A 16,469-nucleotide genomic window follows, 5' to 3' on the forward strand; every position below is an offset into this window, starting at 1 on the left:
CTGGGCTGCATCAAAAGAGGAGTGGCCAGCAGGGAGGGGATTTTCCCCTTCTACTCTGCCCTCATGAAACTTCATTTGGAGTACTGCATCCAAGCCTGGAGCCCCCAGCACAAAGAGGATATAGAGCTGTTGGAGCAAGTGCAGAAGAGGCCATGAGGATGCTCAGAGGGTTGGCACACCTCTGCTATGAAGAAAGACTGAAGGAGCTGTGCTTGTTCAGCCTGGAGAAGAGAAGGCTCTGAGGAAACTTAGCTATAGCCTTTGAGTACTTGAAGGGTAGTCATGAGCAGGAGGGGCACTGACTTTCTACACAGCATGACAGTGGGAGGGATAATGGCTTTAAACTAAAAGAAGGAAGATTTAGGTTAGAAGTCAGGGGGAAATTTTTCACTGAAGAGGAGGGTGAGGCACTAGAACAGGTCACCTAGAAGAGCTGTGGCTGCCCCAGCCCTGGAGGCATTCAAGGCCAGGTTGGATGGGACCCTGAGCTGCCTGATCTGGTGGGTGGTAGCACTACCTACAGCACAAGGCTGGAACTATGTAAGCTTTAAAGTCCTTTGCTCCCCCAAAGGCATTCTGCGATTCTTTTAAGTTTTAGCATAGCTCCCTTGAAGGCATGGGGAGTAGATTTCAAACAAATTTTACTTTAGTCAGGAATACAAAAGGTTTCTTATTAAAAGTTCAGCTACTATTTGACACGTAGAACATTCCTTGCTGGTGAATGTTAATATTTTCTAAGACCTAGTAGCAATTCCTGCAGAGCAAGAGTCGTGATATCATTAGAACTAGACTATAAAATGTACACAGGCATATATAGAAAATTAACCACAGAAACATCAGTTTTCCCTTGAAAGTCATTATTCTACACCAATTCAAAGAGATTATCAAAATACAAAACCAGCTTAAAAAACAGCCTGAGGTAACAGTTAAATGCAAATGGCAATCTTTTTCTTAAAAAAATAACTGTATTGAAATTCTAAGTACTTAGAAAGTTACTTACTGTCAATAAAAACTTTTACTAACAATTGTAAAGAGCACTTTACCTAATACAAAAGTATATAAACATTGTACAACAGATTCAAAGTCAAAAAGTACAACACTGTACTCGCATTTCATTTAAAAACATACAGTTACAACAATTCAAACTTTACCATACACACAGTTAATTGCCTTTGGATTAGCTGCTACTGTTGTCCACAGAACAGTCAGCTAACTCTGCGTGCTGCTGACTTTCAGATGTGCTAGGACATATTTTACCAAGTCCATTTGCCTGAGAGAGTCGTTGGCTGTAAAACAAAATGTAGGCTTGAGCCTTGCATACTTCCTCCATAGTGCACATGTTGAGTTTTGAATCATTGCAGTGTACCCAAAATCCTAAAATGAAGAAATACACCAAACAAAGAAAACAAAAACACCCATCAGGACACTGGTCACTGGTTTGAAGTAGACTAGGTGTACTTAATCCCATTTAAGAAGAGCTGCTTTGAAATGGTATACTACTTCAACTGAGCTACTGTATGTCTGTATGCTTTAAAGGCCCAGATTAACTTCCTCAAATATACAAGAGAGTTTAGAGACAGAACAAGCTTAAATACTCAACAGAAAAATTGCACTGTTTTGGTCTACAAACTGCAATTCTCATTCCAGGCAGTTCAGCTACAAGTGACACCCTTTTGCATTTGAGAAAAGATAGTTTAGAATTGGAATGCCTTTTTCTCCCACACTTGCGCTTCACAGCTGGTTCCTACCTCCTTCTGAATTGTAGCAGTAGGCTGTGTAGTGCCCTGAGCCAAATCCTTTCCCATGATGCATTACTACAGCAGACAAGTCGTAGATAAAGCAGTCGGGTAGGAGAGACTTGAGGGATTCTCTGCAGCAGTAAGGCTCCATGTTCAGTATTTGATCAAAATTAACGTGCACGCCAATCTTCTCACGATGATTGCGTCCTGACCACCTAGAAAGTTAAGTCACAGGAAAACTTATATCTTTTAGAACAAACAACTCTGAATGCTGCATTCTTAAAACAAACAGCTATCTTTGTTTTTGTCTTCGCACACAAAATTGATGTGAATTTGCTATTTTCCCCCAGACTTTCTTTAGAATCACAGAATAGCTTGAGTTGGAAGAGACCTTAAAGCTCATCTAGTTCCAACAACCCCCCCCCAGCCACCACCACAAGCAGGGTTACCAAACATTTGTTTCAAGACCTTTTGAAATGTGTCTATAGTACCCACTATCTTTCTCTTCAGATCTCATTGTAAGGGTACTTAAACGCCCTTTTCAGTTTCCTTCCTATTCTGGACCAGTTCTGTGCCAATGCCTTGACTAAGAGTTCTCAGCAACAGTCTTCCCTTCCTTATTCTCAGGCTAATGCATCAATGCATTTGGTTATATGAAGGTTATGTGAGACTTCTAACTGAATACAATCTCAGCTCGTACATTAGTGAATGGATGTTCGCTTTACTTAAGGATAACACGGTCAATTTTTACCAACAGATTCACAGCAGGATTAGTAGGTTCTGACTGAAAAGAAGGATGAAATAATTTTTATATAAAAGTAGCAAGTAGTTGGAAAACAAGAAGTCGGTTCTCTACTTATATTATAGCTTACGGACGTTTAAGTAAGGAAAACAAGTTTCTACTATTATTTCTCCCCGCACCATTAACTGAAATTAAACTGATGCTGATGAACATTGATCCCAAACAACGGAAGAGGACAGTGTGGGTCAATCTGCAACACTGTTTGTTGTGTCAGTACTTACCTAAACCGCTTCAGGTGTAATCGGAGAACCTGAGGTAGTCGACACACCATAAGCTGCTTCTGAGCTTCTGTGAGTATAACTGGTTTAGAAGAAAACTTCCTGCGTTTTGCTGAGGCCAAACACACAGTTACATAACACAGATCTTGCTAATAGCCTTGTATTTATCCACCGAATTTGTGTGAACCTAAATAGCTACGGAATGCATCTCCCTAAAAAGGGTACACACGAGATTCATTCTGCAAGGCTTACTTTATGATTTAAGTAATGAAATATTGGGGTCATTTAAATAATTCCCTTCAATTTAAAAAGCTACTAGGTTCTTCAGCTGGGAATAGTAGGGTCCCCACAAGGGTGTGATGGGACTTCATTTAAGAAAAGCATCACACTTCAAAACACTCTTTTGTACTATTCCCCCTCTAGGAAGTACTAGCTGCCACAGTGACAAAAAAGCAGGACACAAGGAGAACTTTGTTTTTAATGCAACACATTTTTTAAGACTCATAGCATTTTACTTGTATGCTTCCACTGTCAGTCTGTTTCATATTTTACACAGAGAACATATGTATGAGTACATACTGCCTTTACTCACTGTTGCACTGATCACACGCATATATCTTTCCTTCCAAAGCTTCAGTTTCTGTAAACTTGGCCAGCATTTCTGTCAGCGGACAGGGATACTGTGATGCCATCTCCTTGCCATTGCAGTGATACCTCTCTGGGAACTCCAGTGACAGGTCCCAGAAAGGTTCAATGGTGTTTGATTTATTGTCACAGGCAAGACACGTGACCTGTAAAACAATATTTCACAAACTGGTTATGCTCAAAAGCTTACTTTGCTAAAAGCATTTCATAACAACATAGTTCCAAATATATATATATATATATATATATATATATTTTCCTAAGGATAACCAATGGAATCAAAACAGAAGAAAAGTAATGATACAGCGAATCTCTTTTCTCTGAAGCAGCACATCCAACACTGCTACCACAAATGGCTAAGTGCTTCTGTGTTTTACTGAGAAACAAAATATGTGTCAAAATGATCTGTATGGCACTTTTCAAGAGAAAGCAGACAGTGGAATCGCTGGAGTCTCTTCTCTAAATAATAAATACTCCAGAACACTCCTTCAAAGAGAACTCAAGATGGAAAAAATAATGTATTACTTCTTTCAGTAAGTGGATACATCATCACACTAGGGAAAAGACAAGCAGTAAGACAAGGTAAACGAAATGTCAAGAAGAGAAGCAAGTCAACCCCAAAAGTCCAGATAAGACAGCTGGAGGCAATTAACCCAGCATAACACTCAATATTTGGGAAAGTAAGTTAAGAACAATATCTCTTCTAAGCTAGGATGGCAAAATATTAGATCTTTGTTTGTAATGCAATCTTCTAAAGGCCAGGTCAAGCTGCTAATAGAAGAGTGTCACAGCATTTCATTCTTCCTCCCCACCACCTCCAACCTCCTAAAATCCATGTGGGTGAATTAATCTTTCTGTGTAGGTTCCAAGTATCAGTAAATCTGAAGTTAGTGTGAAACTAAACATGCTCCCCTTTATTTGTTCAATGCAACAGTGAAAGTATGATACAATCCTAATGAATAACTACCTCTTATTCTACTCATAAGAATGTATTTATTTCTTGGCTCAGAAGTTGCTGTTGACCACTAGCTCAAGCAACTCTAATCAGTGCTATATTGTCTAATATGCTCTCTGAATGCTTTCTTCTATGCTATTCTCCATGTGAAGCTGGCCTTTAACTGAGCTCAGATAGCTGTGACAAAACTTCCATAACCATCCAACATGCCCCCAAGCAACTGAACTTTCCCAAGGAAAAGATTACAGGAACTCAAAATGTTCAAGTTAGACCTACTCTCAAGGTAACTCTTACTTATCAGCAGAGAATAACAGTTGGGTGTGATGAGAAAAAAAAACATTTGTTCCACAGTAAATGGAATATGCAAGTTTTCAACCACAAGGGCAAATAATGGCCACATAAAATCTCTGTAAGCATGCCTCCCTTTTAAGGAAACAGCACACGTTGCTTGGAACAACTAATGCAAAGACACAGTAATAAAGGAAGAGAGATCCACAATGGATCCAAGCGTTGCTGTCACACAGGGAAGCCTTGGTGTTGCTGTCTGACATTCAGGGTAGCTCCCTTCAGTAGGTTAGTAGGCCATGGTGAGAGTGAAAATGCACTGTTTCATTCAGGAGCCCTTTAATTTAACAGCAAACTTTCACAGGAACTTAACTATTCACCTTGCTTTGTGATTTCCGGACTATTTACATAAATGGAAATCTGTCCCCTTTTGGTATCTTCCTTCTACCCAATCTAAGCATCAGCTGCACACGGCTATTTGTGTACGTGCACATGTGTTTAGCAGCAGTCAGGAGAGCTGTTGGTTGCTTTACGTCCTAAGAAGAAAATGCCTCTGCCTTGTTCTTAGAAAACAAAACTTTGAATTTACACAGCAGAAAATAGACTCTTTTGTTTTAATTTACGCTGACAGGAGCTTCTTTTTTAAGTGCAATCATCTGGCAATGTTTCAAAGCCACAAAGTATTCAGTAATTCAGAGCTGGAATCTAAACTTGGAGACAAAACGACACTTTTGGCCACAGTTCAAGCTAGCTCCAGCATAAACACAGAATGACTAATAGATTTCTGCTGTGCAAATGGGTGATTTTGGTGGGCCAAAAGTTTACTGAATTGATGAGTTACTTAAGCGAGAATATGCTGAACTTGAATGTACACTGAAGATTAATGGGCTTAGGATGAAGTACACACACGAACACAGAAGAGGTGATTTTAACAAGTCCTGAGGATTTAAAATCTAGCTTGCCACGTTAATAACCTAGGTCATTTTAAGATCCTCTTTCTCAACTAATAAATGCTATCCCAAAGGAAAACAGACATGTAATTGGCTCAGCTTCCAGCTTTTGTCCCTCAGAAAAAAAAAAAAAGAGAGAAACAGAGAAACTCATGCGAAAGCACTGTTATTCATTTCCTTGTGCAACTGTGAGCTAAGCAGACCCAAGTACTGATGCACAGCTGCACCAAAGGCTGTGTGGTGGAGGTAAGGCTGCACAAATTGCCTGGGCTGCTGGCCCAGCAGCAAGTACCCTGGCTATGCGAATAAACATACACCCAACCCTGCCACCATTGTGCAATAGCTGCTCCTGTGCGCGCCCACAGAGTGCTAAATGAGATGTAAATAGGGGCCGGAACAAAGATCAAACCTATCTCCCTGTGCCAGGCCTGTGCTCCCCAGTTGGGTCAGCAAAAAGCAAGAGAATCTTTCCCTCAGCTAGAACCCATCTTCACTGGGGCTCACCACAGTGCTCCCACCTTTCCTGTTCTAAGAGGGACCCCTCACGGTATCCGCACAGCTCAGCCCTGATGTCTGTACCTCACCAACCCTTTCTTTTTAGTATGACTATACACGACAGAAACGAGAAAGTGAATTGGCTGAGCAATCTAATTAGCGACGTGTACCTTTTTACAGCTGTGTTTTTGAAAATCAGAGTTAAATTTCACCTCTCTCTGTTATGTTTCTGCAATTGCTATTTTAGGAAGTCTTAAAGTTGTCATTATAACAAATCTGCAGGAGAAGTTTACATTAGAGCAAAGAAAGTGGAACTTCTGTTTTTAGCTAGCTGAAATCCCTACTTTGTGCTCTGCCTGGCCATGCTCTCATGCCTTGAAATACGAGTGCTACATACAATTGTTTGGTTAAAGCTCAGTATTCAATCATGGGCCAAAGGCCAGACTGAAAGGAGCTGGGTCGGATTGCTTGACTCCGAGCTAAGAACAGAGGCCGCTCAGACAAGCATCACTGAGCCCGCAATAATTTGACGGACAGCCACTGCCCCGGATGGCATTCAGCCTAAATGCAACCAAAGAAAATAGTTAACATATTGCTGGAGAAGAAGGCAGCCCCAACATCAGCTCTGTTTTGCTTCTGTTCCCTACATTTGCATGGAAGAAAGAAGACTACCATTTCTACTCAAAGAACATTAAGTTGGCCAGCCATTTTTGTGCCTTCACTACTACAGAAGTTTTCACTCTATAAGTAGCTCCCTATTTCTTTTTAAATAGCAGTTGAATTTTTCCACAGTAAAGCAATCAAAGGAGATTTGATTTCTAGGATGCTGCAACAATTAGGCACGCCAACATGACAGCCCTTACTGTATTTCTTGTTACAAAGCTGGAATTTATAGTGATGAGTGTATACCATCATCAAAACGATCCCCATCTATTTAACACAACAACACGAGGAAAAACCACAGCGAACCTCGGTCTGTGATTCAATGGCCTCCTATTGATCAACTTAAAATGTTACCACCTGGTTGCAAAGCAACTGCACAACCATTTTGTGGGTCAGTCAACACAGAAAATACATGCATAAACATAAAAACCAGCCCATTCTAGAAATCAGAATACAGAAACCAATGCACAGGTTGCAGATTGGTGTACGTTTCAACACCTCTGTCATCTACCTGGAATTCTCACAGCTTTTAGTTTATTCGGTGTGAGACTGTGTACCTGGCACTGCATGGCTGTCACCACTGCATTCTCCCCCACTCTTTAACACTCAAGAGCACAGCACCCAAAGATGAAGGGCTTCAAACAACCCAAAGATTGCTCATTTCCCCTGTTCTCAGCCTATCTGTCCCGAAACACACCAGCTAAGCAAGTAAATGGAGTAAGAACCGCACAAAAGAGGTGTCGCCTTTTAAACTTCATTTACATCTGTTAGAAACGAATCACTTTCCGGACCTCCTGCATGCACTGAGCACTCTGGCAGTGCTTATCTGGGGGAGGCACGCTGCCCAGATTCTGTCTCAGACACTTCCTAGAGCAAGATGCTGCTCTACACACATCAGTTTCTGCTAACATCATTTCTGTAGACGTGTGGGACACCATTTTCCAAACGCAATGACGAAAATACGCGCTTGCTTGTAAAAGTGAAAATCTGCTATTGCAACTTCAGGGCTTCTAAAAATACACCAGCCCCCAATTCCCTGCTTAACACTGAGGGAAAAAACAAACAAACAAAAAAACTGAAATAAAGATACTTCAGAAATCGTTGCATACCGTGCTAATTAGCTGGACCATTTAAAATGCTAAACCAAAAGAACCTCGGGGACAGCAGCTAGCCTACTTTGGTTCTTGAAGGGTCCCTCAAGGGCCTGTGGGTCAGTTCAGATCAGGTTACCACCGGCACAAAACTCCCCAATGCATTCTCCTTTGCTTTTCCCATTGAAGGATCAAGGACTGGAGAGAATGGGTCCCCCTGCTTCCACAAAAGTATGAGCATGGGATTGAAAATAACTGGGTTTTTAATGGCGATGCTGGCACCTCCTAGCTGTCCCAAAGAGGTTGAGAGGCCACTGCTTCAGCAGATCTGCGTCTGAAAGCATTTGTTTACAAGGTTTGCTCCTTCTCCCACAGAATATTACAGCACAACACCTTCAGGCAATCACTGGAGAGAGACTACCAGTAAAAAAGGAAGAAGAGGATTTTCCAGCTATGATAAATACCCACAGTTTCCAAGGGAAGGAAAGTTCCATAATCAGTACTGAAGAGTAAAAATCTCTAGCCCTAAAGAGGATCTCAGAGTCAATACAGTTGACAAAAAAGCCAAGAGGGCAATCTAATTGTCTTCACTCATGCTATTCTTGGAGTTACTTGTTACCTAGTTTTGCGTTCCATAAATAAGGATAAGGTTTCAAGTAGTAGCTGGGGAAAAGCCTTACTGTGAATCAGTTGACTGAGAACATAACAAAATACAAACTTATCTAAAAGATGTTATTGTTTTGACAGCTTTTTCTGGTTATCAAAAAGAAACCTGAGTAAGATTATTATACACTGTTTCTTAATCTTATATTGTGAATAGAGTTTACAGAGCTTTATTAGGCAGCTGTTTGTGACAGCAAATTCCAGACGATGGTTTCCCTTCAAGTTAAAAGAGAATGGCTACGAGAGGAACAACGTTTTATTGCACACGTGAAAGTAATGCAAAACCTAAGTAAACATACAGCTTATCTGCATTGTAAGTGATCCTCTGTGTACTGTATCAAGAACAGTTCCTGAGGTTTAAAGGTCAAGTAGACTGACTTCACTGCACTCGAGTGTCTCGTAGAATCAAATATCTTTTACTAATACTTTCAGTACTAATGGATAGTAACTTTTTCACAGTCCTGAAATGGAAGGCAGCTGCTGCACAGAAACCAGCTCCTCAACTCTCCTTATTCACCAAATTAAGATGTGGTTTATAAAATACTCTTGGTAAAAGACCCATCCAATTTTTTTTTTTAATAAATGCAGCACGATATGGCTCCAGCTACTCTATACAGAGAAACTGAACAACCACCACAGTTTATAAGCAGAAAACACTAAGCACTCAAGGACAGAGACTACATTCCTTACTTTTACAGAATTAACATTGTCAAAGTTGTGATGGTACGTTCAAAATGTGAGTGAAAACTAAACTGAACAAAGGAGCAAGAGAACACAAGGGGCACACCGGGAGGTCAAGTACTGGACACTACCTGTGGAAACTGCCTCGGGAGCCAGGGAGAAATGACTGCACTTCACAGCCTCTGTGCACTTTTTTCTTGTTCTGTTCACTCTAAGCACTTTGAAGTTCATCAAGGCTGCATTTTGCACACAGACACTGGCCATCTGGAGTAAAAGAACTGTGTGTTGTGGTCACTGCATAGCTTGAGTCTGTTTAGTTCCCTTTCAGGCTCACTCGATGACACTTCGGAGAGTTCTCATTTCTCCCCTCCTTAGTTACAGGAACAGGGGAGGGTTTCTAGTCACAAGCCTCTTTAGGTAAAGCTAAAAACATATGAAAGAAGCAATACTACTGAAATAGCATCTTCAGAGCCTCAATAATTCTTCCAGAAAATGACTCCTACTAGACAGCTAGGAGTGCAAAGCACACCTTGACAGTCCACCTCAGCCATTACTTTGTGTTTCTATCAAAGTCGCTGTTGGAAAGGAGTGTGATTTTCCAATAGATTTAAAGATATTTGACATATCAGTGCAACAAGCTTATACAAGACAGAACCACCTTGAGGAAAAAGTAAGCATGCCAAAAGAAGTGCTCTTACATTGGACTAAACAGAAAATCCATTTTTATTAGTAGATGTACCAGTTTCTAACAGTTAAACCCTGAAATGAACTAAAGGCTTAGTGATCGTAGCAGAAAACAATCCCGCCTCAGTTAAAAATCAATTGCATTGGTAGCTTTACACACTCAAATACTGAACCAGCACTCCAATTGTCAAAGTAGGGGCAATACCCACATTTTTGTTAGTCTGTCCCAAATCACTGTTCATTCCCACAACTTATCCATTAAACACTTCTGTATTAGCTCAGCGATGTGTGCATCTCTATCACATATCAAGACCAAGACTATCTCGTCTCAACCTCTATTCCTGTTGTTGTGCATTCAGTTTTATGATGCATTCAACAGAAACCAGCATGTTTTCATCAATTCACAGGTGTCTGCATGCACACACAGCTGGAATATGCATAATAGTAAAGTGTGCACAATGAAGTACTTAACAGGAAGCTTAAAAACAAGAGCAATGAGAAGAAAAAAAAATAGGCCAGTCTGACAGAAAAAAGGAAAACCACCATTGCCTCCACCCCACAGATTTGGTTCCTGTGTCTACAGAACTTTGTGTCTTTCTGTTGTAATGGAAAGGAAGGATCAGCATCCTTGTGTACAGCCATAGACAGCTAGGTACTTTAAACTGTGAATTATTACTGTATACCAATTGATACTCAGTAGCCAAGTCAAATGTTTACCAGTTATCAAGAATGTGTTTTACAATACCAAATTTATAACTTTTAGGTTCATTAGGTGACCCTTCTATTTTTAGGAGTAGCCAAATGACCTTGCTTCTAAAACTGTCTGCACTGTACCCTCCCCATCCCTCCTCAGTAGTTAAACATATCAAACTTTGAAGGGTGTCAATCATTGCCCACTATAAATCTTTTAACATCTTCATCATTACACATCTTAAAAAGATCACAAAAAACATACCTGACTTAGTAGTTGTCCATGAAAAATGTTGTTAACCACATTCAAAACCTGTTTTATAAGTCTTCTTTGAGAAGCAGGGATGAGAGCTGGGTATCTGGTCCCCGTAGTCTCCAGTTCCTGCTGCACTTTATCCAAAAGTTCACAAAGGAATTCCTGAGCATCTTGTTGGGCATATCCTCTGAAGGCTGGAATTAGTCTCCAGACAGAATGAAGCATGGCAAAAGGAGACACCAGCGCCCATTTGCCAGACCACATCACTTGAAACAGAGTATGCAGCTCGTGACAAAGAGAAATATGCTTTGAACTGGGCTCCCTGGGCTGAATGAGTTCCATATTTCTACTTTTTGATGCTCCTCCACTTAATCCTGAGGACAAATTAGATCGTCTCACAGAAGATGATCCCCTTCCTTTCTCTTGGTTCTCATTCACTTGCAACGTTGAAGCAGTTATCGACGAGCGTCTAGATGAAGACCTGGTTTTACCACTGGCTGCCGTTGCCAGCAGTTCCTGAGTTTGGTTAAGATCAAGCTTTAAAAAGCATTCTCGAAAAATAAGTAAGTGACTTAATACCTGCAGGATAGAATTCATATAGCACGTGTTTCCCAGGTTCCTCAGTCCTGTTACCCCTGGAGTCACGGTGGGCCTTCGTTTAATCGGAGAGTCACCTATTTTTTTCAATCTTACTTCATCTGAGGTATAAGTTTCTTTCAACTCTGACATGGATTCTGTCTTCCGTGATGTCTTTTGCACTATGGATGCTGTGAGTGAGGACATTCTCATTTGGTTCTGTAAACGGCAGCTCTTTCGTGGTGGCATCTTTTCCATCTCTTCCTTCAACTGGCGCTTTCGTTCTTGTCTTCTCTTTCTAGCTTTGTTCCTCCTTTCCTCCTCTTCCTCCAAACGCTTTTCTTCTTCCAAAATCTTTTTCCCACTAGGTGTCAGCTGGAACCACGACCTGAATATTTTGCCCATGAATGCACGCCTTCTGTGCCACAGTGCTGTGAACATGCGGTCTTGATTTCGAAGCAGGGCCTGGGCACCATCGTGTGAAAGGTAAGAATCATCACCTGCACCCATAGAACGCAAAGTCCTCCCACTACGAGTAGTGCACTCATACTTTTGACTCTTGATTGCACTTAACGTACTTCGCAACAGCTTTATATCACCAGTTGCATTATCATTAAGAACATAATCATCACAGAGATAACAGAAAACATACAGATCATTTACTTCCAATGCCACCGGGTGACTGTTCTCCTGAAAGTGCTTCAGTGCATGTTCTTCAATGTATCTCCCACACGCCACATGCGAGCAGCTGAGGCATGCCCACACAGACTCGGTAGTATTGCAGTCCATGCAATGCCATTTCTGTGGATTCAGAATGGAGTGATCTTGGGCCAGTCGCAGGCGTCCTATGTGCTTACACTTATCCATTGTTAAAAATGAAACTGCAGAGATACACTAGCAAAATACATAATCCAAACTATTTTCTGCCCGTGGCACTTCCATCTGCAACTGAAAAGAAAAAAAACAGCACACACAAAAAAACAACAAAACAAACAAACAAAACAAGGTTCATGAATACCCAGCTGTATCACTTTGGTAGACGTCAACATACCAGACTCCCATTTTAGGTCAAGATCGTGACCTTCATCCAACTCAGTCCCACCGAACGCATCATGGCATTCAGTTACACCCAGTCAAAATCAACACTACCATCAGCAGACTAGTCTGATCATTGCTGCTCAGATTCCCAGCACCTTCTGCCTGAGGATTGAAGCACACTGGCCTGGGTTTTGTTGTCAGCTCCCCCCCCCCCCCCGGCTACAAAGAAGCAGAAATTTATTTTAAACACACTGGATTTCAATTTGAAATGTTCCTGTTAATTCTATCTCTAAGCACACAGGTGCAGGAGTGCAAGGTTCACTTAAATGTATTATGTTTACACAGCATGCTTAGTGTAGACAAATGAGACTTTATACAACTCAAACCTTTAATTAAGCCGCACCCTTAATAAGGAACCTTCAAATAAGTACACTTTTAACAAGTGACCCTAACACCACTGGAAAGAAAAAGGAAGAAAGCAATCTGGAAAAGACTTCTTTCTTCATGAGACAGAGATACCATTATATACTTAGCTCAACTCACTAAAAAATTCATGTTAAAAATTGTATTTTGAACATTTCACTAATTAATGACTTTAAAAGTCACTTAAAAATGTGACTGATGTTGGCTTACATCCTTTTATAAGTTTATGTGGTAGCGCATTTATTTGTTTAAACCTGCTGTATTTACTTTCTCCTGTAAGGTGCATTTACCTAAAACAAATAGGCTAAAAGGAATTAAGGAGACAGTGATTCATTCTTTCTTTGCCTTCATAAAGTCTAAAGAGAGATGGCAAAACCAACCTAGTTGAGAGATATCGCCTAGAGACAATGATGTGTCAGGAAGCAATTATGTCTGACCTGGAGCATTTGTGCCTACGATGTCACTGACTAGAAAGGTGAAATTAAAGAGCACATAGCACCAATCTCAGCGAGGATAGCACTCACCAGATGAGACTTACTTCACTTGGGCAGGACAAGTTCTTGTGAAACATGCAGGTTATGCCAACCAAGACCTAAGTTTTGCCATTACAAATGCGTGCACAGTGTGGACCCTGCTGGGGCTGTACTCTGTGCTCTACAGATGAGTAAGCCAGCTGCAAAATGTTACATGATTTAGATTACTCTGGATAGAATCCAAAGAACCTGACACGCATAAGAAACGGTTACTTCAGTCAGGAAAGATGTCTGCCTTGCTCTTGATCAGGGGAATCCTAACATCTGATGACAAAGACACTGAGGAAGGGAAGCAGGTATAAAAGCAGCAACGAAACAGGAAAGTAGCTTTGTTTTTCACCTAGTAATTACATTAAAATTGCAGTTAAAAGATTTAACAACAAAAAGCCCACATTGATCACCTAATCATCTGTGGCCAATGCCACACATTCAACACAGCTACCAAAAAGCTGCAGCAAAAGCACATAGCTGGCACCCAGAGCTGCACACATCGTGCTGCTCTTGCTGTCATGCAGGAAAGGCTGAGCCAGCTGTAGCAAAACCAGGAAAGTGCACACGGTTTTACACGTCAGTCATCCTCATTCAATTTATCTGAGAGCTGCCTCCCGCCCATACCAGCTGCACCAAAGGATTTTGGGCCCTGCGACCTCTGGGCACCCACGTGGTGAATCCCGGACAGAGCTCCAGAGGTCAGGATCCCCCGAGTACCACGGCCAACAGGATCACAAAAATAAGGGCTTGCTGAATGCTGGCGTCCACAGCATTCATTCCTTCTAAAAGGCAGTCTATTCACAAGCTGTTAATGAGATTCTTTCGCAAATAATTGTCCATACCACATTTGTTTTTAATACTGTTTCTGTAAATAAGATCACTAATTTAACCCCATGTCTTCCCCCAGTCTGACAACTCTTCCCCAACAAAGATGAGCTTCTCTAATTAAACAATGCCGGTAATATGAAGACCTCACATACATCTTGTACGTGTAGGTCAAACCTTCCTAGGAATACTGGAGAAATTCCCAAGTACAGCACGCTGCAGCGATTAAATACAGTTGACAGAATTTTAAGAGATGACATTCAGCTCTGAAACTGTAACACGTAAGTAACAGTGTTTTCCAGAAGGCAAAAAAAAAAACAAACAAACTGCCTTTCCCCAGGGCCGGTGGAGATAGCAGCACCATCAGTCCGCCCTTTCTGACTGCCTTACTTCGAAAGTCACACTGTAAACACTGTGCTTCACCTTTTCTTCTTCGTCGCGATACTGTATGTGCAAAAAACTATTTTTTAGAGTAGCATCAGGAGTAATACTGCACTGCTTACAGAGCTGAATGGAAGCACAGCACGAGAGCTTCAGGATACGGAGTGCTGAGTCTGGGAAATGGGAAAACCTATAAACTTCAGATTAAAACCAAGAACTGGGACGACAAGTCAGGGAACTAAGACTGAAGTAACAGATAATGCGTAAAAGTCGTTAAAAAAAAAATCTGGACGCTGATTGATACACCTGGTAGAAATCTGCAGCTGGACTAAAACAGCTCAAGCAAACGCCGCACTGCCAAAAAATCCCTACAGAGACTTATTCAGCACTCCTCGCGCATTCTTCTCTCCCCGGGCTCAGTTCTCTGCACACACACAAAGGAACTGCGAATGAACCGACCCAGCAGCGCGGAGCCCCCAAAGCAGCGGCGGAGCGCTCCGGCCAACGGCGCACACGGCCGCCTCCTTAAGCTCCGCCAGCAACAAATACCCACGATGCTCGTTCTCAACGAGCCGTATACTCTAATTTCTTTACCTTCCCAGGTCCCCTACCTGCTGCACAGCTGAGAAACGGCGATCGCGGCCGCTGCTGCGACGGCGGCCAAGTTTGGCTAACGCGTGGAGCCCGAATCCAGACTCCGCCGTCGGTTTTTTTTTTGCTGCTGCTGCAGTTGTTAACGCCGAGCTCGGGCTAACAGCGTGACCTAACGAAACGCTGCGGAGCGACTTCCGAGCCGTGAGCGCGCTGACACGGCACCCCCAGCAGCCTCCTTCCTCCGGAGCCGCACACACCTACGCTTCACTTTTAATTACTCGCGTTTTTGTTTTGTAACGCTGCCCAGGAGGAGGCAGTGGCAGCGGACCCTGCTCTAAGCCTACACCTACAGTCTCTCCCACGCGAAAAACTGAACGCGGGACGCTTCACGTTGGGCGCAACGAACGCGCCCGAGCCGCACCGCCTCCCTCCCCGAGCCCCCACCTCCCCAGGCTGAACGACGGCGCCGGGACCCCGGCTCCCCGCCGCCCCCGGCCCCGCTACCGCCTCTCCCCGGAGAACGGCGGCCACCGCCGCCTCCCCGACTCATCTCCCCCCGGCGGCCGCGGTGAAGTGACCCGAGCCGCCCCGCGTCGCCCGCACGCACCCGTCGCCCGCCGCTGCCGCCATCTTGCCCGCCCCGAGCCGCAGCCTCCTCGCCCCGGCTCCTCGGCGACGTCAGCGCCGCGCGGAGGCCGCTCCCCCCCCCCCCCCGCCCCGCGGGGATCCCCGCCTCGGGCCCCGCCGCCCCGAACCCCTCGTCCCGCCCCTCCGCTCCCTCCCGGAGCGGGCAGCTTCGTGACGGGAGCGCTGGCAGTGGCCGCCCGCATAGACATAACGACCCGGTTCGTCGGCTTGCTCCGTCTCTCCGCTTTTTTTTCTCCTCGTTTATCTGTCCGTGTGACCCCACGCAGCGTGCAGCGTGCCGGCTTCGGGAGAGCTGCCCTCCCATCTCCTCACAAGCTTTCCCTTTCATCGGCCATTCACGCCTCAGTTATGACCCTTAAAAACTCGTTTCCATTCAAGCCGCTCTCTCGTTTGGCAGCCTGCCAGGTCCTCAGCGCAGGGCTGCCCCTTCCTCCTCCTCCAGGCAGTGCCTATCTTCCCAAACCCCGGCGTACTGATAACAGTGATTTGCTATATCCCCGTTATCTCTACAGTGTCTGATTTTACGCAAAACAGATCGAGTTCCTCTTTTTCTCTCTCTCTTTTTGTTAACCAGAGAGCATGTCAGCTGCTTTTCACTTAAGCACAGCTCGTACCCTTCCTGGCACCGAGCTGCCTTCAGCCT

At 43.3% G+C, this 16,469-nt stretch overlaps 1 protein-coding gene across 2 annotated transcripts; it reads right to left on the bottom strand.

Moving 5' to 3' along the window:
• Window positions 1–592: 592 nt before the first annotated feature.
• USP44 (ubiquitin specific peptidase 44) lies at window positions 593–15,858 on the bottom strand. Of its 2 annotated transcripts, none has more exons than XM_065742666.1 (6): window positions 15,786–15,858; window positions 10,827–12,341; window positions 3,352–3,550; window positions 2,763–2,871; window positions 1,749–1,954; window positions 593–1,374 (listed from the first exon to the last, which is right to left on the bottom strand). In XM_065742666.1, exons 2-6 carry the CDS (start codon window positions 12,258–12,260, stop codon window positions 1,178–1,180), a joined length of 2,145 nt encoding a protein of 714 aa, XP_065598738.1. In that variant the 5' UTR covers window positions 12,261–12,341; window positions 15,786–15,858; the 3' UTR covers window positions 593–1,177. The 2 variants fall into 2 exon arrangements, with proteins under 2 accessions (XP_065598738.1, XP_065598739.1); XM_065742667.1 differs by lacking the exon at window positions 15,786–15,858 and adding an exon at window positions 13,601–13,735.
• Window positions 15,859–16,469: the final 611 nt, after the last annotated feature.

The sequence above is a fragment of the Cyrtonyx montezumae genome, unplaced genomic scaffold (genome assembly GCF_038088225.1).
Source record: "Cyrtonyx montezumae isolate F1298 unplaced genomic scaffold, pur_monq_1.0 scaffold_3, whole genome shotgun sequence".
NCBI classification, from domain to species: Eukaryota; Metazoa; Chordata; class Aves; order Galliformes; family Odontophoridae; genus Cyrtonyx; species Cyrtonyx montezumae.